Consider the following 26,415-nt stretch of genomic DNA (forward strand, 5'->3'; position numbering starts at 1 on the left):
GATCATGAGTGATGTAAGTGTGGCCATGAACTACTCCAGAATCCCACTTCCATAGTGCATGTTGGAGGCATGAGAGCCAGGGGATGAATATACGCTCAACAGGCATAGCCTCCAAGGAGGCGCCAGAAGTCCAAATAGGAGATTCTAGGAGAATCAGTGAATATGACTCGTATCCGAGGGACAGGGGTAGTATAACAGAAGGGATTTTTGAGTCAGACTATTTTTAGGTTCAGGAGCAGGCCAAAGACATAGTGACAAGAAGGTCCATCTTGGTGACATAGGAAGCAGCCAGCTGAAAGACAATGGTGGTGGTGGTGGGGGAATCAAATGTCTAGGGAAAGTATTGGCCAGAATTACAAGGCTGGGATTCAAGGTCAGGCTCCAGTTCCATCAGGGAGGCTAATTTGAAAACAAATAAACAGGACTGAAGGTTAGTCAGATTGGCCACAACTTGAGGGAAAGCTACAGACTCCTTGTTCATGAATATGCCCAGAGTCTTGGTTCATTCTCAGAATGGAAGGTAGGACTGTTCTAAATCCCTCTCACTTGTGCAGAGAGAGAAAGCAGTGTACTTCAAGGATGAGCTTGGAGGCTTAGGAAGGCTTTAGTCATAAAATATGCCTGGACAAGGAAATGTGCCCATAATATGAATGTTATTGTATAGCCAAATTGCAATGTAGAATTATGTTTCTGAGATATCTTGTTGAAAATCAATACCATCTGTATCAGTCAGGATCCAGGAAGCAGATGGCACCATGAAACTGAGTAATTAAGGAGAGTTTAATAAAGGGGTTATTTATAAAGGCAAGATTTAGGGAGAAAAAGAAGGGATGTTGTAGTGCCCCAAGGCTTGTAACAGCGGGGAGAAATTTCCACACTTAGGCTTGAAAGGGCAAGGGGAAGGAATGCTTGCTGAACCCTTGAGGGTGAGCTTCGTGGTGAGGGCACCTAACAGGAGCCGTAATTTTGGCGAAGGGAAACAGTCAACCTATGGCAATGTGGCAGGGAGGGAGCCAGGGAAATAAACATCCTTCCTCTCTTACCAATTTCCTCCCAGGAGCAGCCCCGTCCACATCCTCTGAACCCAAACCGGCCCAGTGCTGCAGTTCATTTGGGTCAACCTCTCAGGGCACAGAGTAGGTTGCAGAATAAATCTGAAGGGAAAAATAGATTATCTACGGTGTGTATATTCTCATTAAATTTCATCAAAATGTCTATTTCCAGGCATTTTCACCATTTTTTTTGCCTCCATCATCATACCCTGGATTTTAGGCTTACCTTTCTTTTGGGCATGTGGCTGGCCCTCCATCCACTGAAGTCACACCCCCTGTGGAAGAGTCAACGTATAATCACCTCTGAGCTGCCTTTTATTCCAGTCAAAGCTACAGTGGCCCCAGAAAAGGAAAGCTGGATCCTATAAGGAGGACAAAGCCTATAGCTAGAGCTCCTCGGCCTGTAAGCACAGTTGCCAGTAATGTAGTTGGAGGTGTAGGCAGTCCTCCAGGCCCGTGAGGAAACAGAATCATAGCCCTGGAAGCCGGCCCTCCCCCAACTGGAGACAGTTTGCTTGAAGCAAACCTATCCGAGGGGGTTATTATCCCTCAGACGACTAGGTAGAGGCTTCATTCAAATTTCCGCCAGAGCATAACTATCAGAAAATAATTAAAACTGGCTACGTGGAAGGGATAATCCATTGACAGCTTTCTGTTGCTTTTTTGACTTTTTACGTTTTTTGCTTTTTCACAGTCTTTGTCCCTGGCAAAGTAAGAGACATGGTCTTTTTTTGTAAGACAAATTTTGGCGTAGAGAGTTGATCTATAAAGAACAAGCTAAGTGTGTTACTAAGACATTAAAACTGCCTTCTACCAATACATTCTTTCATTAACATTAAAAACCAACACTTGTGGGGTGCCTGGGTAGCTCAGTCAGTTAAACATCAGACTTCAGCTCAGGTCATGCATGATCTCATGGTTCGTGAGTTCGAGCCCTGCATCAGGCTGTGTGCTGGCAGCTCAGAGCCTGGAGTCTGCTTCAGATTCTGTGTGTGTGTCTCTCTCTGCCCCTCCCCTGCTTGCACTCCATCTCTCTCTCTCTCTCTTTCTCAAAAATAAATATTAAAAAAATTTTTTTAAGAAAAAAACAAACAAAAAAAAACACCCAAAACTTGTTGTAATTGTGGAGCAAGTGATGTGTGAAGTGTGATGTCATTTCTTCATATGAATAGCCTATGTGCACATTTTTAATGAACAGGATGTACAGCTTTTGTAATTCTTTCCTTTTTTCTGCTATGTTTGTTCTGATTATACTTACTGAAATATGAAAATAAAAGTTAACTGGTGATGTTGAATGAAAATGCAAAGAAAATGCTGAGATGTTTCTGATTCCTCTTGAACATTTTTAGTTGTTTGAATAAATTTCTAATAATTTCGATGTATGAAGACAGATTTATATTCCAAAGACAGATTAGAAAAAGATAATCTTCAAGATATAGTATTTCTAGTGATTTTAAGTTCCTGGGTAGGTTTTTATAGTGCTTAGAAAAAGAATACATTTCTCAAATCATAAAGGTTTACAGTACTATTTGGTGAGTGAAAATTATTTTTGTCTTTTAGTTTCTATATGTATATTTTAAATTGTCTCTATTTGATAAGTCATATCAGAATTAAAATTGTTAGATAGATCATTGTTAGAAATTATTTTATCTATTGACCAAAACCAGCGATGTCACCCTTTCCAAGCTAAGCATTTAATGTCTCCCCTCTTCTGCACTAGCAAAGAAGCAAAAGGGTATTTTATCTGATATTAACGTATGATTTAAGAAATACTCGAAACTTCTTTTTATATTATCTCCACATATTAACAAAAATCTTTAAAACCAGTAGCAGATATTATCATTTTTAAAAAGCATTAAATATTATGTCTTTACTTGGTGATTTTAAATTATAGTTTCCCTACGCACTCAAATATTTAGCACAAATAGCTCCATGGAGATGACAAAATGCAGCTCAAACACAATTCAATTCTTTTCTTCTCCAGTGTGTGTGATCTGTTTCCATGGAAATTTCGTGTTGACCAGGAATTGTAAAAATACTATATGCAAACATATCTCAGAAGCAAACCTTTTTGGAGAATAATCGTGATTTAATTTGAGTCACTCCATTAAAATTGTTCGAATAATAGAAAAGAAGACTATTCCTCTTTAGCAGAGACCATTCTGCAATTTCCCTTAGCTCAATATGTTATGTTAGCCTAATAGAGTTAGAGATTATAGGGACTTTAATTTGCCTTTTGATAAGAGTAAAATTAAATCTTAATGATTTAGGTAAATTTGTTCATTCAAAAAAGATTAAGGACTTAGTATGAACCAGGTATTGTTGGGGTGCTGAAAGGAATACAAAGATGTGTACCAACACAATAATGGTGTAAAATGGAATGACAATGTGCTCTGGGAATAGAGAGGAAGGACGGGAAGAGCAAGGAAATCTTCCTGGATGACAAGGCATTTAAACTGTGTCTTGAACAATGAGAAAGTGAGGAGAGGACCTTTCTAGTGAGAGAAACCATCTGAGCAAAAGCACGGAAATGGGAAGCAGAGGGCATGTTTGGAGAATGATGATGAGAACTCCACCCAGCTGAGGTGGAAGGGAAACTGGGGGAGATGAAATAAAAAGGTAGGCTGTGGCTAGGTGCTGTGTGGCCTTGTATGCCACGCTAATTCAGATATTATGCCCAACAGCAGCAGTGTTCAGTTAGCCAATAATCATCTGGACTGTCAATAGCTGAATATTGGGTGGTGAGACAGAAAGGGAAGGGAACAGATCGCTGCTTGGAGAAACATGGCACTGAAAGGAGTAAGGAAGCAGTGAAGTAGCTTGAAGAACTAGCAGGCTTAAAAAATGGCTTATTTGAGAGATGTGGTAGGTTTACAATAAGTCCACAACTTTTTTGATATTCCTTTCTTTGAGAGGTGGAAATAATTCTGCTCCTTTGAGTGTGGGCTGGACTTGGTGACTCACTTCTAGTAAACTGAATAAGGCAGATGTGACAGTATGCCACTTCTGAGACTCAGGTCCTAAAATGCACTGGGGCTTCCTTCTTGCCTTCTGGGATCACTTGCTCTAGGGGAAGCCAGCTGCCATGTTGTGAGGAAACTCAACCTTGGAAGTGGATTCTGCAGCCCCAAGCCAAACTCTGGCTGACATCTTTACTGTAGCTACCTGAGAGACCCAGACCCAGAATGACCAAGTAAGCGGATCTTTTTTTTTTTTTTTTGTAATGTTTATTTACTTTGAGAGAGATAGATACAGTACAAGCAGGGGAGGAGCAGAGAGAGAGGGAGTCAAAGAATCCCAAGCAGACTCTGCGCTGTTACCACAGAACCCAATGCGGGGCTCGGTCTCATGAACCATGAGATCATGACCTGAGCCAAAACCGAGAGTCGGACACTTAACCGACTGAGCCACCTAGGCGCCCCGATATTCCTGACCTACAGAAACTGGGAGGCAAGTGTTTGTTGTTTTAATCTGTTAAATTTTGAGGTAATTTGTTGTGTAATTAACTAATGCAGGAGGTGAGAGAATAGGGCAGTCTTGAACATGTTTGTGGGTTGAGAAGAAGCCAGTAGAGGCTGAAAGACTGCAGATCCTGCAGGAGAGGGAAAATCATGGTTAGGTCAAATTCTGGAGGAAGTCTGTAGGGGAGAGGATCACCAGGAAAGGACGGAGAAGTTATTTTTGGAAAGGACGAGTGAGCATCAGAAAAAATTTTCAGATCGGAAGGATGGAAAGTGAAATCAAGTCAGACATCTTTGATTCCTACACAGGAGGTCATGTCACCTGCTGAGATGAAGAAGCCTCTGGGACCAGGAGCTCCAGGAGAGTAGGACAAATTGGGAAAACAACTGTGAGATACCACATTGAGAATCAGGGAAAGCAAAGACATCATTCTTTCTAGCAATGCTTAGCACCTGGGGAGAGTAAGCTGAGAAAGCAGATAGTAGAATTTACCCAGGATTGAGGCTTGATAAGGCAGATATGAAAGATCAAGTGGGCAAAGGATTCAGAGATGCTGATGTAATTAAAGTGGCTAGACCAGGAACGAGGGCATGGGAACCTCTAAGGGTGCCAATAAACTGAGACTGTGAAAGGGTGGCTCTTCCACAGCAACCATAATCTGTACCACCCATTTCACATTTTATTCAAAAACTACCTTATGATCATGTAACTTCTTGGGTGTGTATGCCTAGTTGCCCTGGTGAGATCATAGGCTCAGGGTAGTGACCGCGGTTTGTACATTTTGTACTCTCTTAGCAACTAGCACATTGCTTCCCGGGGCCTCGCGTATTTGTTGACTCAATGAATAAAATCATTCTAGCATTCTGTGTGGTTTTTACTGAGTTGTTTCTTCCTTCACAATAAGCTTCTGATTGAGGCTAGAGATCTGCTTCTTTTAGACGGTTGAATGTGTTCCATCCTTGTCTCTAAGAGCCAGTATTTCTGGATGCTTTCAAGAAGCATTATATAATTGTGAAAAGGGGGACAATACCTGGTTGGCTCAAAATAATAAGCCTAATTATGCCTATGTGAAGCAACCTTGAAATAAACCTTGGATGGTTTCAATCTGACAAAAATGAGAATAAAAGTGAAAAGATGTAGAGGAAAAAAAAGAGAGAGAGAGAGAGAGATGAGCATTCTCTTGGGAAGGCAGGGGAAGCAGAGGCCTCTATTTAGAGGAATCTCACACACACTCTCTCAGAGAGCTCTGAGCGGGATGTCTGCTTCTCAGAGAGGACCAGTACTAATGACAGCTCAGCCTCAGCAGACATCTCTGTGTTCTTCCCCGGCACACTCTTCTTTCGTCGTTTGCCTGGGCACATAGATTTGTTAAATCTGTTCAGAAAACAGTGAAACTAGGCTTCGAAACCCCTGAATAGGGGATCTTTACATTTTATCATTTAATACGTAGGGAGATCTTCACATTTTTATCACCTGTCTTTCTATGAATCATACCCCAACCCACCTATGTATTTCTATGTATTGTACCCTATTTCTATGTATTGTACCTCAACCCACCTTCCCTTCGGTTCAGGTTCTTAAATGTCAGTTAATGAATTAATATTTTGAAATGTTATATGGCAAGACAGCCAAGAGCTTCATCTCTGTTTTGACAGTTGTGGTCACTGCGTTTGTTGATGAGTTTGTGTAATTATTTGAATATTTTATTGCATCTTGCTCTTCTCTTACTAAAATGAAGAGAAACAGGGGCACCTGAGTGGCTCAGTTGGTTAATCACGTGACTCTGGATTTCTGCTCAGCTCATGATCTCAGAGTCAAAAGATGGAGGCCTGTGACGGGCTCTTCACTGAGCATGGAGCCTGCTTGGGATTCTCTCTCTCCCTCTCCCCCTTCCCCGCTCATGTGCATGAGTGCACACACACTCTCTCTCAAATAAATAAATAAATAAATAAATAAATAAAATGAAGAGGAAAAAAATAATAAAAGCACTGATCCCAGTGACAGCAAGTTTAGGTTTCATGTGCTTAGTATGATTATGACAAAGATGGAAATCATTTGACTATCAGAAAGGAACAGAACTGGGGCATCTGGGTGGTTCAGTCAGTTACACGTCCGACTTCAACTCAGGTCATGATCTCATTGCTCATAAGTTTCAGCCCCACTTCAGGCTCTGTGCTGACAGCTCAGACCCTAGAGCCTTCTTCGGATTCTGTGTCTCCCTCTCTCTCTGCCCATCCCCTGCTTGTGCTCTGTCTCTCTCTCTCTTTCAAAAATAAACATTTTAAAAAATTAAACAATTGAAAATAAAATAAAAAGAACAGAACTTAGTCATAATTGGGGCACTTGGCTTGCTTAGTCGGTAGAGCATGCAACTCATGACCTAAGGGTTGTGAGTTCAAGCCACACATTGGGTGTAGAGATTACTTAAAAAAATATATATATTTTTATTTATTTATTTTTTCAACGTTTTTTTTTTTTTTTTTTTTTTTTTTTTTTTTTATTTTTGGGACAGAGAGAGACAGAGCATGAACGGGGGAGGGGCAGAGAGAGAGGGAGACACAGAATCGGAAACAGGCTCCAGGCTCCGAGCCATCAGCCCAGAGCCTGACGCGGGGCTCGAACTCACGGACCGCGAGATCGTGACCTGGCTGAAGTCGGACGCTTAACCGACTGCGCCACCCAGGCGCCCCTATATATATTTTTAAAAAAAAGGAATTTAGCCATAATCAAACGTTCATAGTAAAGGAAAAGAAAGCAGTGAAAGCACACATATCAAGAGCTAGGGCTAAATTACTGAAAATTGAGTTAGAAACCAAGGGTTATTAGGGGCTTACTAGCGGCATTTAGGTCTTCAATCATGTTAGTGCTACTTTCAGCCAGTCATACATATTTGAGGACACATTGCCTGAAAGAAAGGAACTGCCTATATTGTTTTGTGCTCCAGGAGGCTGCATGGGGCTGCCATACAGGCTAAGGTGAGGGCCAAGGGGGCAGAGCTGCAGGCCTCCCACCCCTGTATCAACTTCCACCAAAACAAAGCTCCTTTTCTGCTTTACAGTCTGGATTCTGAAACGGACTTCTTTCAAAGAAAGGGTTCCCACAGTATATAGTCTGAAAATCACTGCCTTAGCCTGATATAGTATTTATACAAGAACATTTAGTGGTTCAAACCTTTTGCGGGACTATTTGGAAATCAATATCTGTTAAAATTCAAATAGTCATACTGTTTGACTCAGCAATTTTACCTCCAGCAATTGATCTTATATAAATAATCATTCAAGAGCATATGCATGCATATATATATATATATATATATATATATATACACACACACACACACACACACACATACATACATACATACAGGATGTTTATTGTAGCATTATTTATACTAGCAAGAGATTGAAAAGATTGAGAACAATATAGAAATACGGATCAGTAGCATCATCTTTTTATAGAAAAAGCCATAAAATTTAGGATTGTTTTTGTAAAAATTTTAAGATGTTTGCTTCTGCCACAATTATTTATAATTCCGAGGACCTTATGTAGGCCTTCCATTTTATGCCAATTTGAACAAAATTTAAATATTTCAACAGTTGGCATTTAGTTAAGAATTTTAAGCATCCAGTGCCCTTCTGGCTTTGGCTGTGAATTGTTCTCTTTGGGAGTTTTGTCACTTACTTGTTGCCACCTGCTGGAGAAGAGAAGAAATGCAATTGAACGCTGGCATGGAAATCATTCCGTGTCCTCAAAGAAGTAGCCCCATACTGTCCCAGGTGAAGGCAGAGGAATGTGTGTGGTTGGACTCAGGGAGAAGTAGGTTCTCTGACTTTTCCATTCCTGAGCGTGTCCTGCAACCTGCATCCATCCCTTTATCTCAAGGGATGGGAGGTGTTGAGGTGGGCAGCAGGATGATCCGGGATAACAGCAGATGAATTCACCAGCTGGTTCTGAGAGCCAAGAGAAGTGCCAGGGCAATACCTACATTTTTAGGATCAGAGCAGCTTCGATATGTTTCTATACTCTGTGGGCAGGCAGGTTAGGTTTACTTATTTAGGCTTATGTCAGGTGACTTCGGAATAAAAATTACAGAAAGCTCTTGTCCAGCCTGATCTTTAGTGATATAAAATTAGGCTAATAAGCAAGAGATTTGAAAACTCATTGACCACAGACCACTCAAACTTTTCACGGTTACACAAAAGCACTTAACTTTCTTGTTTGTTTTAAGAATGTTACTGGGGGAGGGGCGCCTCGGTGGCTCAGTCGGTTAAGCTGTGACTTCCGCTCAGGTCATGATCTCACAGTTCAGGTCATGATCTCAAGGTTTGTGAGTTTGAGCCTGCTTCGGATTCCGTGTCTCTCTCTCTCTCTCTCTCTCTCTGCCCCTCCCCTGCTTGCAATCTGTCTCTGTCTCTGTCTCTCTTTCATAAATAAATAATAAATATTTATTAAAAAATTTTTTTTAATGTTTATTTATTTTTGAGACAGAGAGAGACAGAGCATGAACGGGAGAGGGTCAGAGAGAGAGGGAGACACAGAATCTGAAACAGGCTCCAGGCTCTGAGCGGTCAGCACAGAGCCCGACGTGGGGCTCGATCTCACGGACCGGGAGATCATGACCCAAGCCGAAGTCGGACACTTAACCGACTGAGCCACCCAGGCGCCCCAATAATAAATACTTAAAAATTTTTTTTCAATTAAAAAAATGTTGCTAGGGGAAATTATTTTTCAAATCTGTCAACTTCCTCACTGAGCTCCAATTTAGGTAACTACACTGTCCCATGCACCTCTTGCACCCCATCCTGATAGACATCTGCCTCCAGTCTTGCCAACCTCCAACCCATTCTCTTCCTTCCACTAGAATGATCATTATAAAATGCAGATTTGAGCACACCACTGCCTTTCTTTAAAATCTTTTGGTGGTAGAGGTGCCTGGTTGGCCCAGTTGGTAGAAATGTGAATCTTGATCTTGGGGGCTCACAAATCTTTAAAAAATAATAAAATAAAATAAAATCTTAAAAAATAATAATAGGGGCACCTGGGTGGCTCAGTCGGTTGAGCATCCGACTTTGGCTCAGGTCATGGTCTCACGGTTTGTGAGTTTAAGCCCCGCATCGGGCTCTATTCTGATGGCTCAGAGCCTGGAGCTTGCTTCGAATTCTGTGTCTCCCTCTCTCTCTGACCCTCCCCTGCTAATGCTCTGTCTCTCTCTGTCTCAAAAATTAAAAAAATAAATAAATAAATAAAAATAAAAATAATAATAAATAGGGGTCCTTGGGTGGCACGGTCAGTTAAGTGTCTGACTCTTGATCTCAGCCCAGGTCATGATCTCCCAGTTCTGTGAGTTTGAGCCCTGCGTCAGGCTCTGCACTGACAGAGTAGAGCCTGCTAGGGATTCTCTCTCTCCCTCTCTCTCTCTGCTCCTCCTCTGCTCATGCTCTCTCTCTCTCAAAACAAATGAACATTTAAAAACTTTTAAAAACAAATAAATAAAATACTAATGCAAAATTATATAAAATTAAATAAAATTAAGATGTTCCCCTGAATTCATTATAAGTGAAATAAGATTCATGAGAATCATTCAAATCTTTTTGTTGTTGTTGTTAGACCTGACTTTCTCAATAGAATATATTAGTTAATAATGAGATTTTTTTACACGAGCAAAATACTACTATGAAAAATAAGTGTGACTTTACATACTGATTAAATTTGACCATATGGAAATAAATCCCACTAAGAATATTTTTTCCCACTAAAGAAGCAGTGAAAATACTTTAAATAAAGTTGTAGGGAAAAAAAAAAGTTTATGGCATACTTTCTTCCTTTTCAGAAGCCAAAGAGCAGGGCAAGTATAAATTCTGGGCTTCCAAATCAAATTTCAGAGACATTATTGCATTAAAATGGGCTTATTTGCTTAATGATGTCTGTTCGTCCTTTATTGTAGGGGCTCCCAAACACACCAAAGGCTGCAGAGCTCCAGGTCTTCCTGGGAAGCTGGACACTACTTTGTCCACTGGCATTTGATGAGGACCCTGAGGTCACAGGCTGCTTTTGTGATGTGGAGATAATGACTCTAAGTGATGAATGGTGAGGATTTCATATTCTGTCTGCAAATCATGATGGGATCTCATGGTACAAGATATAAAACAATTTGTTCTCAAGTATTGCTTTGCCACCCCCACTGTTCATTAACTTAATTTTGTGGGAGTTTCTTGATGGAAGACAATCAAACACTTTCATGAATGAGTCACAAATACTATTACACTGGTTCTCTGGAAAATATAATTCTATTGTTACATAGGCAAATAGAGAGTCATTGCCTGTCTGAGTTTTCAAGACATAAGCACTGTTTTCCAAGGAGGGGAAAAGACAAACGCAGTAAGGAAAAGATACCTCCTGGTATTCTCCTGATAAGGATTTCCCTCCAGCTGCAAGAACAGGAGTGCAGTAGGCTGAATGATGGCCCCCAAAGATACCAGGTCTTTTCCCTGGAACCTGCAAATATTATCATATTTAGGAAAAGGGTCTTTGCAGATGTGATTTTTTTCAAATGGGGAGATTATTGGATTATCCAGTGGTCCCCAAATGCCATCGCATGCCTCCTTATACCATAAAGGCAGACAGATTTGATGTAAACATAGAGGAGAAGGTGATATGAAGACAGAAGCAGAGACTGGAGTGATGTCACCACAAGCAAGGAAGGCCAGCAGCCCCCAGAAGTTGGAAGAGGCAAGGAATGGGTTCTGCTAGAGCCTGCAGAGGGAGAAGGCCCTGCTGACACCTTGATTTGGGCCCAGTGATACTGATTTCATACTTCTGTCCTCCAGAACTGTGAAAAAATAAAATTTTGTTGTTTTAAGCCAGTTTGTGGTATACTGCCATGGGGCACTAATACAACTAGGGTTTCATTAACATGCATTATAATGAGCTTACGGGGTGGGGGTGGGGGCACCTGGGTGGCTCAGTTGGTTAAGCATCCGATTTCGGCTCAGGTCATGATCTCATAGTTTGTGAGTTCGAGCCCCATGACGGGCTCTGTGCTGACAGCTCAGAACCTGGAGCCTGCTTCAGATTCTGTGACTCCCTCTCTCTCTCTACCTCTCCACCTCCCCTGCTCATGCTGTCGCTCTCAAAAATAAACATTAAAAAAAAATTTTTTTTAATGAGCTTTTGGGGAAAAATGTTTATTTTAGTGGATTTGGATTACAGTCCTGAGGATTTGTTCAACAAATATTTACCACACACTTATTATGAATATAAGCTCCATTGGGCAGAGATTTTCCTGTTTTGTTCACTAGCATATACTCAGCATCTAGAAGATGTTCAGTAAATTTTTTTTTTATTTAAAAATTTTCTTAATGTTTATTTATTCTTGAGAGAGAGACAGAATGTGAGTGGGGGAGGGGCAGAGAGAAAGGGAGACACAGAATCTGAAGCAGGCTCCGAGCTCCCAGCTGTCAGCACAGAGCCTGACACGGGGCTCAAACTCATGAGCTATGAGATCGTGACCCCCAGCTGAAGTCGGTCGCTCAACCAACTGAGCCACCCAGGTCAGTAAATGTTTTTGAATGATATTTGCTAGCCACTCCTCTCGGCCCTAGGATATAGCAGTGAACAAAATAGATGATGTCTCTACACTTGTGGAGCTTCTGTTCTAGTGGAGGAAAGATAATAAATAAGCAAATAAATATATGACCTAATGCCTAGTAATGATAAATGCTATGTGGGAAAAGCACAGTAAGGGGACAGAGAATGACTGGGATTGTGAGGTGGCACCATTTTAGATATGGGAGTTAGGAAGGCTTCTCAGAGGAGGTGATAATCTGAACAAAGGTCTGAATGAGGCGAGAGAGCAAGCCTGGTGATTATCTGAGGAAAAAGTGTTTTAAGCAGAGGGATAGTCATGTACAAATGCCCTGTAGTGGGATAGGACTTGGTGTATAAAAGGAGCAAGACAAACACAGAAAGGCCAGTGTGGCTTTGGAGTGGAATGTGTAACAGTGGAACCGTGGGAAATTAGATCGGAGAGATGGGCAGGGCAGGGGGCAGATCATAAGGGACATTTTTGGTTAGGACTTGGCTGAAAAAAATGACATCAAGTTTCTACAAAGAATTTATAAGTGATCCCAAATTTTCTGAACTTTATCTAGTTAAAAGAAACAGAGAGGTTTTATGTATCTACCTTTCTCCATCCACACTCTTTTCTTCTTCCAGGCTGTAAGTTTTTAGTATGCTGTTCAGTTTTACAGATGGATGGTGAGTTTACATTGTTTCTTTTTTTTTTTTAATTTTTAATTTTTAATTATTTTTAAAGTTTATTCTGAGAGAGAGTGGGGGAGGGGCAGAGAGATTGGGAGAGAGGATCCCAAGCAGGCTCTGCACTGGCAGCACGAAGCCTGACATAGGACTCGAACTCATGAACCATGAGATTATGACCTGAGCAGAAATCAAGAGTCAGATGCTTAACCGACTGAACCAACCAGGCACCCCTTTTTAAATTTTTGTAAATTTTATTTTAGAGAGAGAGTACACAAGTGGGAGGGAAGGGCAGGGGGAGAGAGAGAGAATCCCAAGCAGGTTCCAGGCCCAATGTGGGGCCTGACACAGGCTCAGCCCGCAACCCCGGGATCATTATGACCTGAGCTGAAATCAAGAGTCCGATGCTCAACCAACTGAGCCACCCAGGTGCCCCTAGGTTGTTTCTTCTAGTGAGAGTGGAGCTTGGACTTACAAAGGCTGGTAATGGTGTTGTCTTTAAATGAGTAGTACTGTTGTTTATCATGACATATTAAAGATGCATGAAAGATTCTGCTCAGCCCATGCTTGCTTGCTTTGTTTAGAGATTATTTAGGGAGATAGGAACTAGAAAAGACTTGCTCTGTGGGGTAATTTGTTTCCAGAATTCATTGCAAATAGAACATATGGTTACTTGCAAAGATGTGAAATGACTTCCTTTATATAGAAAACACTACTATGCACAAGACTTTTCTCTGTGGCCAGGCCACTCACATCACAGTATTATTTCCATTACTCAGTGCATTTTTTAGAAGTCCTAATGATACAATTTTTTTTTAAATCTACCCAGACTATTAATGGCAGTTTTGGCAAGGGTTAATATCTGTTTCTAAGAATCAGACATTTCTGCTTTAGTGGATGTGTGTGTGTGTGTGTGTATATATATACGTATATACGTATATATATATTCGTTTTTTAAAAATTGAATTTTAGGGGCGCCTGGGTGGTGCAGTCGGTTAAGCGCCCGACTTCAGCCAGGTCACGATCTCGCGGTCCGTGAGTTCGAGCCCCGCGTCAGGCTCTGGGCTGATGGCTCGGAGCCTGGAGCCTGTTTCCGATTCTGTGTCTCCCTCTCTCTCTGCCCCTCCCCCGTTCATGCTCTGTCTCTCTCTGTCCCAAAAATAAATAAAAAACGTTGAAAAAAAAAATTTTTTTAATTGAATTTTATAATCATGCTCTAAAATCACCTGGACTTAGGGGAAAACAGGCCTGGTGTAAATTTAAAACAAATTTTTAATGTTTATTTATTTTTGCGAGAGAGAGAGAGAGAGAGAGAGAGACCACAAGTGGGAGAAGGGCAGAGAGAGAGAGGGAGACACAGAATCCTAAGCAGGCTCCAGGCTCTGAGCTGTCAGCACAGAGCCCGACATGTTGCTCGAACCCACAAACCATGAAATGACCTGAGCAGAAGTCAAATGCTGAACTGACTGAGCCACCCAGGTACTCCAGGCCTGGTGTAAATTTTTAAAATTCTATACAGTGTTGTAACCAGAGCACTAGTGAAAACAATAAGAATTCTGATAAAAAAAAATATTAGCATGTTCAATCTGCCTGTGCATCTGCACCCACCTGCATACCCTGTCAGTTTTTGTAGCACCAATCCCAGGGGCTCACACGGCCTCCTTTGAGATGTAGATACATGATGAAATTAGAGATATTCACCACAGGAAACAACTCTTCTGGAATTAAATGAAGTACATGTATGCCCAGCTTCTCCAACTGCCCTTTAGTCACCTTTTCAAGGATAGTTTAACATTAGGGAAAGATTGTGGCCCTTGAGGCCACTAAATTGCCACTACTTGTATTACAGAAAGTCATTTCTGGAGACGCCTGGGCAGCTCAGTTGGTTAAGCGTCCAACTCTTGATTTCTGCTCAGGTCATGATCTCACGACAACGTGGAGCCTGGTAAGGATTCTCCCTCTCCCTCTCCCCTCCCCACATATTCACTCTCTCTCTCTATCAAAAATAAATAAATATTTAAAAAAAATTTTTTTAAAGAATGAAAAAAATGGAAATGCTGAATATGTCTGTCAGGCACTGCATCTGGATGCATGTAAACAGACACCCAACTACAAATGGCTTTACCAAATAGGGATTTGTTTTTGACATGGTAAGAGTTAAAATGTGGGCAGTCCAGTCTGCTACAGCCGCTCAAGGAAGTCACTAAGGGCCCAGGTTTCTCCTAGCTCCGTGGTCCTCCACTCTTAGGATGTTTCTCTCATCTTGATGGTGGCAAGATGGCTGCTCCACTGTCAAGCATCATGTCCATGAGTCAGGCAGGAAGAAGAGGGGAAAGGCAATGGGTATGTCCCCAGTCCACTTTTTATAGAATTGAGAATTGGCCAGAACCATGTTATATGGTACCCACAACTACCAGACAGTCTGAGAGTTCACTATTTTAACTGGGCCCAGAATAGAATTGTACTGTGAATAAAAACAATGGCTATTGGGCAAGCCACTTACAATGTTTGCCACACTGGCATAGTATGTATCTTAAGGATGCTAATCACAAATCTCATATTTATTGAACTCGAATTTCTTAGGAGGACTTAGGGTAGAAGCTCACAGGACACATTAATTCTTCTCGGTGGGGAAACATTAAAGAACACCACTTCAAAAATTACCGGAATACATTCTGCAGACTCAACTAATGTTGATAAGGGACTTAGAGCAGTGTCACCAGAAGGACTATAGGAATGTAACATAACTTTAAATTCAGAATCGAAATGACACACAAAAACTTGTATAATTTGCATTTTCCCTACAACTCTGTATTTATGAACTGTATTAAACTGAATCAAAATACATAAGATACATAAATCAAACTGAACTTTCAACCAGAATAAAACTACTAACATGTTCTCTGGGTAAAATTTACTAATCCCTGAAAACTTGCTATAAAATGAATTTCTGGGGTGCCTGGGTGGCTCAGTCAGTTGAGTGTTCAACTTCAGCTCGGGTCATAATTTCGCAGTTCGTGAGTTCAAGCCCTGCATGGGGCTCTCTACTGTCAGAGCAAAGCCTGCTTTGGATCCTCTGTCCCCCCCTCTCTCTCTGCTCCCCTCCCCCACTGGCTCTCTCTCTCTCAAAAATTAATTTAAAAAAAACATTTAAAATGAACTTCTCAAATGTAACTTTGTTATAGCATGTTCCCTTAAAACAAACTACATTTGATTTTAAGAGAACTAGATTTGAGAATCAGTTGGTGACTGTAGGGAACACAGTACTGACCCAGGATGCATTCTCACCTTGCTCTATCCCAGTAGCACCCCAGTCTTAGTTAGGCATCTGTCCTGCCCCTCCCCTGCAGCCCTGGTGCCTTAAGAGCAGCCGACTCCATGCCCAGCACCATGAGTGGTTTGGTCAGAAATGGGCATTTGTCAGTATAACAGGATTTCTATTATTAGTGGCCAAATACATTCTAACTAATAACATGAATGTTGAACAAATTACTTAACTGCCTAGCATCCCAATGTTTAATCTCTAAAATGGGGGTGATATTGTCTTCCCTATCTATCCAGCATAATCACTGTAAAAGTGCGGTTTTATTTTTAAAAAATGGACTCTATCTAGAAGGGGGTATTATGCCAAAATAAATAAAATAAGATTAGATTGCGTAGCTTGTGGCATTTCCTATAAACTATCATATTATTACTGTATTTTCAAATTATGGAAACTATTTTGAAAAACAAGTATTTCAAATAGATGCACTAAGTGAATGTCAGGATCTTTGAATTCGTACCACTGTGGACGTTTGCACTTATTTATTCATTCAACCGATGTTTATCGAGCACCCGCTGTGCACCAGTCACTAGAGTAGGTACTAGGGGTACAGTAATTGGCAAACTGCTTACAGACACTGCCCTGGGGGAGGTGCAGCTGCCAGTGACGCTGCTGCATTGCCCAGAAATCTTTGGGCACCACAGACTCATCTCAGAGGCAGTGTCTGAGCAAGGCGGGAACACCACCAGTCTCATTATTTTTACCGCTAGGCTTTTTTTTGCTAAGCTAATGCCACTGGTATGATCACCCATCTGATACATGAGTTACATTTCATTGAAGAGAAGTTGTTATAGAGTTGAATTTTTTCTTTTTTTATTAAAAGATTTTAAGTTTATTTATTTTGAGAGACAGAGTGGGGGAGGGGTAGAGAAAGCGGGAGACAGAGAATTCCAAGCAGGCTCCACAGTGTCGGCACGGAGCCCGACATGGGGCTCAAACTCACGAAACCGGGAGATCATGACCTGAGCAGAAACCAAGAGTCAGATGCTTAACCGACTGAGCCACCCAGGTGCTCCACTTCGGTCAGTTGTTTGTTTTTTTTTTTTTTTTTAAATTAACCCGTTCTCAAAAAAGAAATACGTAGCACTACTGAGATACTCAAAAGAATACACCCTGGGCTCAGAAATCAATTTCAATCCAGAAAGATGTTTCTGTTTTGATCCACAGTGGCCCAAAATATATTGAGGACCATTCTTTCCATTCTTTTGAAGGAGCCACCACTACTTCAATTTAAGTGCATGCTGAGGTTCTATTTAAAATTTTACATAATTTTTCAGTTCCAGTTTACGAATCCGGCATTACTTTACAATGAGTCGGCTTCAGGGGCGCCTGGGTGGCTTAGTCGGTTGAGCTTCCGACTTCGGCTCAGGTCATGATCTCACGGTCTGTGAGTTCGAGCCCCGCATCCGGCTCTGTGCTGACAGCTCAGAGCCTGGAGCCTGCTTGGGATTCTGTGTCTCCCTCTCTCTCTGCCCCTCCCCCACTCATGCTCTGTCTCTGTGTCAGAAATAAATAAACGTAAAAAAAATTAAAAAAAAAACAAGGAGTGGGCTTCAGATGTGGCTCTGACAGTAGTTGGCTCCTCTTATTCTATCCCTGTCATTGTGAAATATTCAATTTAAACACCTGGGAAATGGGAAAATTAACCATGCCTTAAAATCAGGTAGAAGACCAGCAGCCTTGAATATTTAATACTGATTCTTAGATTTTATTTAGAAGTAAATCTAGGGAAAGAAGATTTTGTGGGTAATTGATGTTAAACAGTTTAAATCATGGGTATGTATTTTTCATCTGAAAGCAATTTTACCTTTCACGTCTTCTTGTTTGAAAGAATTGAATCTCACATTTGTCAGATGAAATTGCTACCTAAATTATCTAAGATGATTTTCACATTCTTTTGTGGAAATCAAATTTTGTAAGGTTGTAGAATTAATTTAGAAATGACAGTGGTTTGTGTTTTCTTCCAGGAGAGCTTGCTAATTGAACTTGAAGCATTAAATGTCCTCCTGAAAGCACTAAACCCAATGAAGTAACAAAAGCCCCGAGGACAAAAATTAAGCAAAGAAAGTTAGTTCTGGAAATGAAACTCTTGAAACCCCACGTTGAGAAAATAAAAGAGCAGGAAAAGAAAAAGAAATTAGAAAAAAAAATGACAGAATATGAGGCACTCATGAAAGGGAATGTTTTCTTGTTTAATTACCTATTTGGCTTTTCGATTACATGCACTGCAAAGATTGTACAAATGGGTTTTGAAGTTGTAAAATGTGTGTCTTTTCATTGTGTCTCTTCTCTCACTGCTTTAAAATGTCAAAATGAGGGGCACCTGGCTGGCTCAGCCAGTAGAACATGCTACTCTTGATCTCAGGGTTGGAAGTTCTAGCCCCACATTGGGTGTAGAGATCAGTTAAAAATAAAATCTTTTTTTTTTTTTTTTAAGTTTATTTATTTTGGGAGAGAGAAAGCGCAAGCAGGGGAAGGGCAGAGAGAGAGGGGAGGGAGAGAGTCCCAAGCAGGCTCTGCACTGCCAGCGCTGAGCCCGACGCGGGGCTCGAACTCATGAATCATGAGATCATGACCTGAGCTGAAGTCAGATGCTTAACCGACTGAGCCACCCAGGCACCCAGAAGTAAAATCTTTTTTAAAAAATGTAAAAAGGAAAGGAGAACTCGCCTTAGTTGTGTCTTACATGTGCAGGATTGCAAGCCCAGATGTCTATTTGGCCTATCCCAGAGATGGCTGTTCAGATTCCGGGCACATGTGGCCACGGAAGGGTCAGCTGCCTCTGGACACCACTGTTTGTTGTCAGGTGAAGTTTGAGCTCAGCACTGGTAGACGTTTCAGGTATTCAGAAGGATACTGTTTGGGTTTGGGCTCCCCCAAAAGCAAGGCCTGAGACAGGGATTTGGGAGCAAGGGTTTATTTGGGAGGGGATTCTAAGAACTTGTGAAGAAGTGGGGAAGCCATGCGGCCGCTGCCATCTGGAAGGAGGGAAAGGGGAAATTGCCTTGTCTTTTCAAAAGAAGTATTTTGAAGTTTCATTTATTAACAGTAAATGTACTTAAAGCTTCTTAATAATTGTTTACAGACAATGGAAAAAGTTTTCTTTTTTCAAAAAAAATTTTTTTAAACGTTTATTTATTTTTGAGACAGAGAGAGACAGAGCATGAATGGGGGAGGGGCAGAGAGAGAGGGAGACACAGAATCGGAAGCAGGCTCCAGGCTCTGAGCCATCAGCCCAGAGCCCGACGCAGGGCTCGAACTCACAGACCGTGAGATCGTGACCTGAGCTGAAGTCGGACGCTTAACCGACTGAGCCACCCAGGCGCCCCAATAATGGAAAAAGTTTTCTAAAAATGCTCTGAGCCCAGGATTTAAGGTAGGCTCTTTCTTTCTTTTAGGCATGGTATGTCCTATTCAGCAAATTATAGTATTATTATATCTGAAATGCATGACAAGAATAAGTTTGGGAAGACATGGAAGAGGAAAGGTAAATTGTTACTCCGGGCAAAGGAAGAGGACAAAACCACTTGAAAACGAGGTACAGGGGTCCCTGGGTGGCTCGGTTGGTTAAGCCTCCCACTTCGGCTCAGGTTATGATCTCATGGTCTGTGGGTTTGAGTCCTGTGTGGGTCTCTGTGCTGGACAGCTCAGATCTGAAGCTCCGTGCTTCAGATTCAGTGTCCCCCTCTCTTTCTGCCCCTCCCCCACTCACACTCTGTCTCTCTCTCAAAAATAAGTAAACACTGAAAAAATTTTAAAAATAAAAGAAAATGAGGTACATAGTTGGCTGGTTAGCTCACTTGGGTAGAATGTGATGCTGACAACACCAACATTGCAGGTTCGATCCTATCCCCAAACAGGCCAAGAAAGGCATGAGTTCAGATCTTTGACAAAAATTAATTTAAAATAAGATGAATTGCAAACAGGATTTGGCAGAATAAATTTGGTGGGTGGTGGTAATACCTGATCACCAACTAATTGTAAACAAGAAATATAATGTTGGTTTTCTCTTAAGTGTGAAATTTAAAATGGTTTGATCCTTCACTTCCTTTGTTTCTTAAAGGTTTTTACTGATTTATTTAAGTAATCTCTACACCAACATGGGGCTTGAACTCACAGCCCCAAGATCGAGACTGACTTGCTCTTCCGACTGAGCCAGCCAGGAGCCCCTGGTAGCTCCTGGATTTAGGACCCGGTACTGTGCTGAATCTGCGGACCTTTGCCCCTCCTTGGCTTCCTTCTCAACTCCATCTTTACATACCTGCCCCCAAATGTAAATGTTCTGCTCATCTCTGTCTTTGAGCTGTAAAATAACTCACTTATAAGTGAGTTAATAAAAATAATGAAGATGGATACTGCTAAGTAACAAAATTCAACCGAGTAAATTTGAAGATCTAATTGGCTTTATTAAACCATTCATGGATTGGGCAGCATCCCATCTAGTGAGTAGAGATATGCTCCGAGGAGTTACACAGAATTGAAGGTTTTTATAGAAAGAGGGTGGGGGTGGGGCGCCTGGGTGGCTCAGTCGGTTGGGCGTCCGACTTCGGCTCAGGTCATGATCTGGCGGTCTGTGAGTTCGAGCCCCGCGTCGGGCTCTGTGCTGACAGCTCATTGTCACAGTGTCATGGGCACTGACAGCTGGTGCCCATTTCAGATTCTGTGTCTCCCTCTCTCTCTCCCCCTCCCCTGTTCATGCTCTGTCTCTCGGTCTCAAAAATAAATAAAAACGTTATAAAAAAAAATTAAAAAAAAAAAAAAAGAAAGAGGGTGGGGGTAAGAAAGATGTTTGGAAAAGAAAAGAACTGTTCCAGGAGAGGCTGCTTTTTAGAGGGAAAAGCATGGTGTCTTATCATGCAGATGACTTCATCTTCTTTGGGAGATGGAGGGGCCCTGGTGGCAGACTCACTGGCAGGGGCTGAAACATTCCTGGCCACTGCCAACAGGTTAAGACTGTGTTTCTGGGGGAGGTTGAAATTGCAATTAGATTATGTATTCAGGGGTGCTTGGGTGGCTCAGTTGGGTAAGCATCTTGATTTCGGCCCAGGTGATGATCTTAACAGTTTGTTTCATGGGATGGAGCCCTGCCTCGGGCTCTGTGCCGACAGCGTGGAGCTTGCTTGGGATCCCCTCTCCCCCTCTCTCTCTCTGCACCCCCCCCCCGCCACTTGCCCACGCACCTGTTCTCTGTCTCTCAAAATAAATAGACATTAAAAAAAAAAGATTATGTATTAAGCACCAGTGTGGGAACTCAGACTAAGTAATGCCACTTTGGGCCTGTGGGTTTTTTTTTTTTAACAATAGAAAATGCTGACACATATGAAACAATGACCCCAGGACACATTATACAGAGTATATGGAAACTCCTCCCTGTCACTGTTTCTCTCTCATCTTGGAAACACTCTTTCCTTGGCCTCTAAGGCACCACTGGCTGCTCCTTCTCAGCGTCCTTTGCTGACCCCTCACCCTCTCTTTAACCTCTCATCACTGGAGTAGCCCAGGACTCAGTCTTCTGACCTCTTCTCTCTCTACACATGTTCCCTATATGCTCTTGTCCAGTCCCATGACTTTAAATATTTATGTGTATTTCAGTGACTCCCAGACTGAGTATCTCTAGGCCAGACCTCTGTTCTGAATTCCAGACTCATATATCCAACTGCAAATTCAAAATCTCTCTTTGGATTTCTCCAATAAGCATCTCAAACTTTGCATGTCCAAACGTTTGAGTCCTACCCACCCCATCTTAGTTTTAATTCCCCAAAGGGTGGACTCTGAAGACAAGGACTTAGAGCAGTAGCTGACTTGGGGAGTGGGGAAGATGGGTAGATTGTTTGCAAAGATCATGATCGTGATCCCTTCCTGTATGTCTGCTCCTCTGCAATGTGACTCTGACGTCCCTTCCATTAAGAAGTGGGATTTATCACTTCACCCTTTGAATCTGGCCCTGCATTGTGACTTGCTTTGACTAAAAGAATTCAGTAGAAGTGACACCATGAGACTTCTGACCCCAGGCCTCATGATGCTTTGTGGCATCCACTTTTGACCCCTTAGGACGCTGCCCTGAGACTGCCATGTGAAGAATCCCAGTCTATCCTTTAAAAAAATTTTTTTCCCAATGTTTGTTTATTTTGAGAGACAGAGCACACACACACACATGGGGGAGGGGCAGAGAGAGATCGGCGCTTACAGAGCCCAATGTGAGGCTTGATCCCACGAACTGTGAGATCATGACTTGAGCCAAAATTAAGCGTCCAAAGCTTAACCAACTGAGCCACCCAGGCGCCCCGAGTCCCAGTTTATCCTAGTGGAGGATGAGAAGGCATGGGGAGTAGATGAGCCACTCAACCTGAAGCCTCTTAAATCAACCAGCTGACAACTAGCATCTACCATCTACCAGCAGAAATCATCTTAAACTATTCAAGCTGCCAGATGATTGTAGGCATGAAGTGACCTCAGCAAGGCCAGCAGAAGAGTCACCCAGCTGAGTCCAGACCAAATTGCTGATCCACAGAATTGTGAGCAAAAATAATAGTTTTAAGCCATTAAATTGAGGCAGTTTGTTATGCAGCAAAAGCTAACTTATACAGGAGGTTATCTCAGGATGTATAAGCAAAGAAATAGAGGAAATAAAAAAGAGGAGTGAGAAAAGTTAATAAAGGGTGTTTTAAGGAGCAGGTTACTACTGTGGGCAGTTGAAGCTCAGCCTAGCTGGACACCCTCTGAGAAATCTTGTAGAAGGCATCTCAGAACTGTCCCATCCAGGAAGAGAGAAGCTAGCTTATTTATCCAATAACCCCTTTCCCATTCCTCACTGGTAGAGGCATGCCTGGGAGGGTGAGTTCCCCAGCACTTTAGCTAGGCTGAATAAGTCCCCCGGCAACGGAGGAGTCCCTGAGGCAGGGAAGTAGAGGGGTGAGGGCGAACTGTGTGCCAAGCTGCAAGTGAACTCAGAAGTTGGCCAAGGAGAGGTGGAATAGGGCATCAATAGGGTCTAATTCCCCAAACCCAATTCTTCCCAAATCTTCTCTAATCCAGTAAGTGACAACTCCATCCTCCTGTTGCTCAAGGTAGAAACTCCATCCTTGGACTCATCAATTTATTTCACACTCCACACTAGAATCCTTTTAATGTTACCTTTAACGGATCCAGGATCCAAATATTTCTCATTATCTCCCCAACTACAACTCTAGTCGAAGCCATTATCATGTCTCACTTGGATTATGGCAGCTACCATCTCAGTGGTCTCCTATGGAACAGCCAGAATGACCATTTAAAGATGACCCTGGGGCAGGGAGGGAGAGTCCTAGGTTGACTCTACATAGGCCTGAAATCTCTTCACTTTCCAGACAATCAACATTTTTCCTCCCTCTAGGGATACATGGGGGATTAGCACACTATAGCTATAAATTATTGTTCTCTAGTAAGTCACACCAGGTTCTGGGGGGAACTTTCTCAGATTCCATAGAATTACAAAGTTATGTGGAAAAAATTTTGTCCACAAACCACACCAGCGTGCTGCTTTACCATGTGCCGGGAGAGCAGAAGGGAACCTGTCTGTTGAACAAGGGGATCAGTTAGGACTAACATCTTGGAGACCAATCGTCCTACCCCAGGAGAGCACTCACAATGGGTCAGAAGCCTCTCCTCTCTGAAGCCATGTGCCCACCCTGTGAAAGGTGTGTGTGTGTGTGTGTGTGTGTGTGTGTGCGCGCGTTTCTACATCTATTCAGACATTTGATGATAAACAGATCTTTCTGCAGAGAGTGGAAACCAGGTGGTAAAATCCAAACATTATGTACTATATTTTGTGTAGGTAAGGCAGAACAACTGAATAATCCTTTGACTGGTCTCTAGGTCTCATGCTGTCCTGAAAATTCTACCATATTATTTTTCTTAAGGGAGATGGTCGGGGCAGGGGGGAGAAAGAACTAAATTAGGCTTAACTGAGGAATTTTGGCAAGTGTTTATAGATTACCTCCGTGGTGGAAAAACACGCACGGAGAGCCCCTGACAAGGTTTAAAAGGTTCTTTTCCAAGTAAAGTAGAGCAGGGAATGGAAAATCAGGCCCTAAGCCATGCTGTCTTGGATCTGTAAATGTTGGTTCTTCAGCTTTTCTTTCCCTTATTTCCCAAAGTCCCTTCTTTAACCTCTCCCTATTTTCTGTCCCTTCTTCCCCCCTACACCCTCTGTTACCCAGGGCAAACCAGTACTCCCAACAAAAAATAATGGAACTCCTATCACCTTCTTTCTTCTGTCTTGCAAATTTTGCATCCTTGGGCTTCTCCTGAAAATCAGTGTCTTCTCTTGAGCCCTTAATCCCATTTCTTCCAGATCTACAAAGAGGAAAGGGGAACTCAGGCTTTGCTTCTTCTCCCACGCCCACCTCTTGAGGAGGGATAAGCTCTGGATCCATTCCACGCTGGCTTTTTCCAGAGCACAGACTCAAACACCTCTCCACACCTAAAGACACATGTTCTTCTGAAGACCCACATCTGATCTACACAAAGAAGTCTTATTCCTATTAACATATTTCCTCATCATATTACTTTCTATTTGCCCTCCCCCTTGCCTGGGTCACATTAAAGCACTCTGACCTTGAATGGCAACAAAGGCATCTTTTCATTCTTTGCCCAAATCCCTAAGTATCACCAGGATCAGGGGTGGACTGGGGAGCTCTGGTTGACCCTACCTCTAGGCTGCCCCATTGTAAACTGGGTTTATCAGCAACTTTGATGATATGTGCACCCTTCTTGACTTAGAACAAGTGGCTCTTCATTGTCTGCCCCATTTGCTTGGCAACCACATTCTTACAATCCCTCTTTATGCCAGCCACACTGACAGCCAGAGCAAGAGAGAAAGCAGGGGCCCAGACCAGTCACTTCCAAAATGGGATGCACACACTGGAATGGGGGGAGAACAAGACACCCCACATGTGCAGAGAGAAACTACTGCTAGAAAATTTCTACTAATTTTGTCTTAAAAAGAAATAAAGCTTTACCAAAACTTAATATGTGGATTGTCATCGGCTCCTCACATGGTCCGGTCCTTGGACACCTAGAGCCGCAATGGGAGAGCACCTTTAAATTTTGTTCACGTGGGGTACCTGGGTGGCTCAGTCTGTTGAGCATCTGACTTTGGCTCTGGTTGTGATCTCTCAGTTCCTGAGTTCAAGCCCCACATCGGCTTGCCGCTGTCAGCCTGTCAGTGCAGAGCCCGCCTCCGATCCTCTGACCCTCTCTCTCTGCCCTTCCCCCGCTTGTGCTCTCCCCAAAAATATAGAAATATTTTTAAAAATTTTGTTCACGTGGAACTTGTGGCTATGTGTCTTAGTTTGTGTGTGCACTGTTAGGTAGCTTCATAGATTATATTAGCTGCTTTCCAAAACCAAGCCTCACAAAACAGACAAGCAGCTTTAAAAGAAAATCCTGCAAAGAAACCTCCAATTAAGGGTAATACTCTTAACACAAGCACAAAGGAACAAGAAAATACCAGAGTGTTTCCCCTGTACCTAATATGATCTCTTAATCAGACACATAGGGGGCAAAAACAATGGTGATCTCATCAGTCTTTCTTAGAGTAAGCCAAAAAATTCAAAATTATCAAGAAGACTAGTGAAATAAGAAGTCATATCCACTGTAATACAATAACAAAATTTATCATATGTGAATATTGGATACTGAGCATTGAGCCTTACAGGGTATCTTTCTTAGCAAGACAGAAATTTAAGCCCAGCACTGAGATGCACTCAACTTGGAACCAATCTTTTAAATTGTTTTGTCACCAAGTATTCAACCAACATTTCCAGAAATAAGGAACCATATTCAATCACCTTCCTCTCACAGAGCAAAAGTTTTTACATGATTATTACATTAAAAAATTATTTTTAGGATAATGTTATATTCTAATCTTAATGTTTTAAATATCTATTTGTACACGTTTCATAATTATATGTTAGCATAGTAGCACACATGATAAACATTATATAAAAATATAAATATATAAAATAGGGGCACCTGGCTGGCTCAGTATGTAGAGCATGCAACTCTTGACCTTGAGGTTTTACGTTCAAGCCTCATGTTGGGTACAGAGATTAAAAATAAAATCTGAAAAAAAATATAAAAAAATATTTATAAGCTATAAGTATGAAATGAAATGTAATATTTAAATGTAAAGTATATAAAAATGAAAATACATTGGAAATGCATGGAGATGGAGATTCCTTTTCCTCATAGGGCCCACAATCATAAAAGGCTGCATTCCACTGCTGTAGGTGAGAGGTGACAATGATCTGGACTAGAGCCAGAGCAGTGGAAATGGAAAGA

General features: G+C 41.9%; 1 protein-coding gene across 17 annotated transcripts in view; it reads right to left on the bottom strand.

Annotated features, from left to right (window-relative positions):
• Positions 1–359: 359 nt before the first annotated feature.
• FAM161A (FAM161 centrosomal protein A) overlaps positions 360–26,415 on the bottom strand; it is a 71,016-nt gene continuing 44,960 nt past the window's right edge. For 2 of the 17 annotated variants that reach the window (XM_042981471.1, XM_042981465.1), the window contains one exon: positions 23,871–24,426. In XM_042981471.1, coding sequence (XP_042837405.1) covers positions 24,057–24,426 — 370 coding nt within the window. In that variant the 3' untranslated portion in view covers positions 23,871–24,056. Of the gene's footprint in view, positions 400–1,043; positions 1,155–1,278; positions 1,328–8,172; positions 8,209–10,907; positions 11,010–11,238; positions 11,344–17,024; positions 17,055–21,024; positions 21,054–23,252; positions 23,339–23,870; positions 24,427–25,091; positions 25,148–26,156; positions 26,197–26,415 lie in introns of those variants that run through there. The other 15 variants (XM_042981466.1, XM_042981467.1, XM_042981472.1 and 12 more) reach the window with 15 other exon arrangements.

This window comes from Panthera tigris, chromosome A3 (genome assembly GCF_018350195.1).
Source record: "Panthera tigris isolate Pti1 chromosome A3, P.tigris_Pti1_mat1.1, whole genome shotgun sequence".
In the NCBI taxonomy this organism is placed as follows: domain Eukaryota; kingdom Metazoa; phylum Chordata; class Mammalia; order Carnivora; family Felidae; genus Panthera; species Panthera tigris.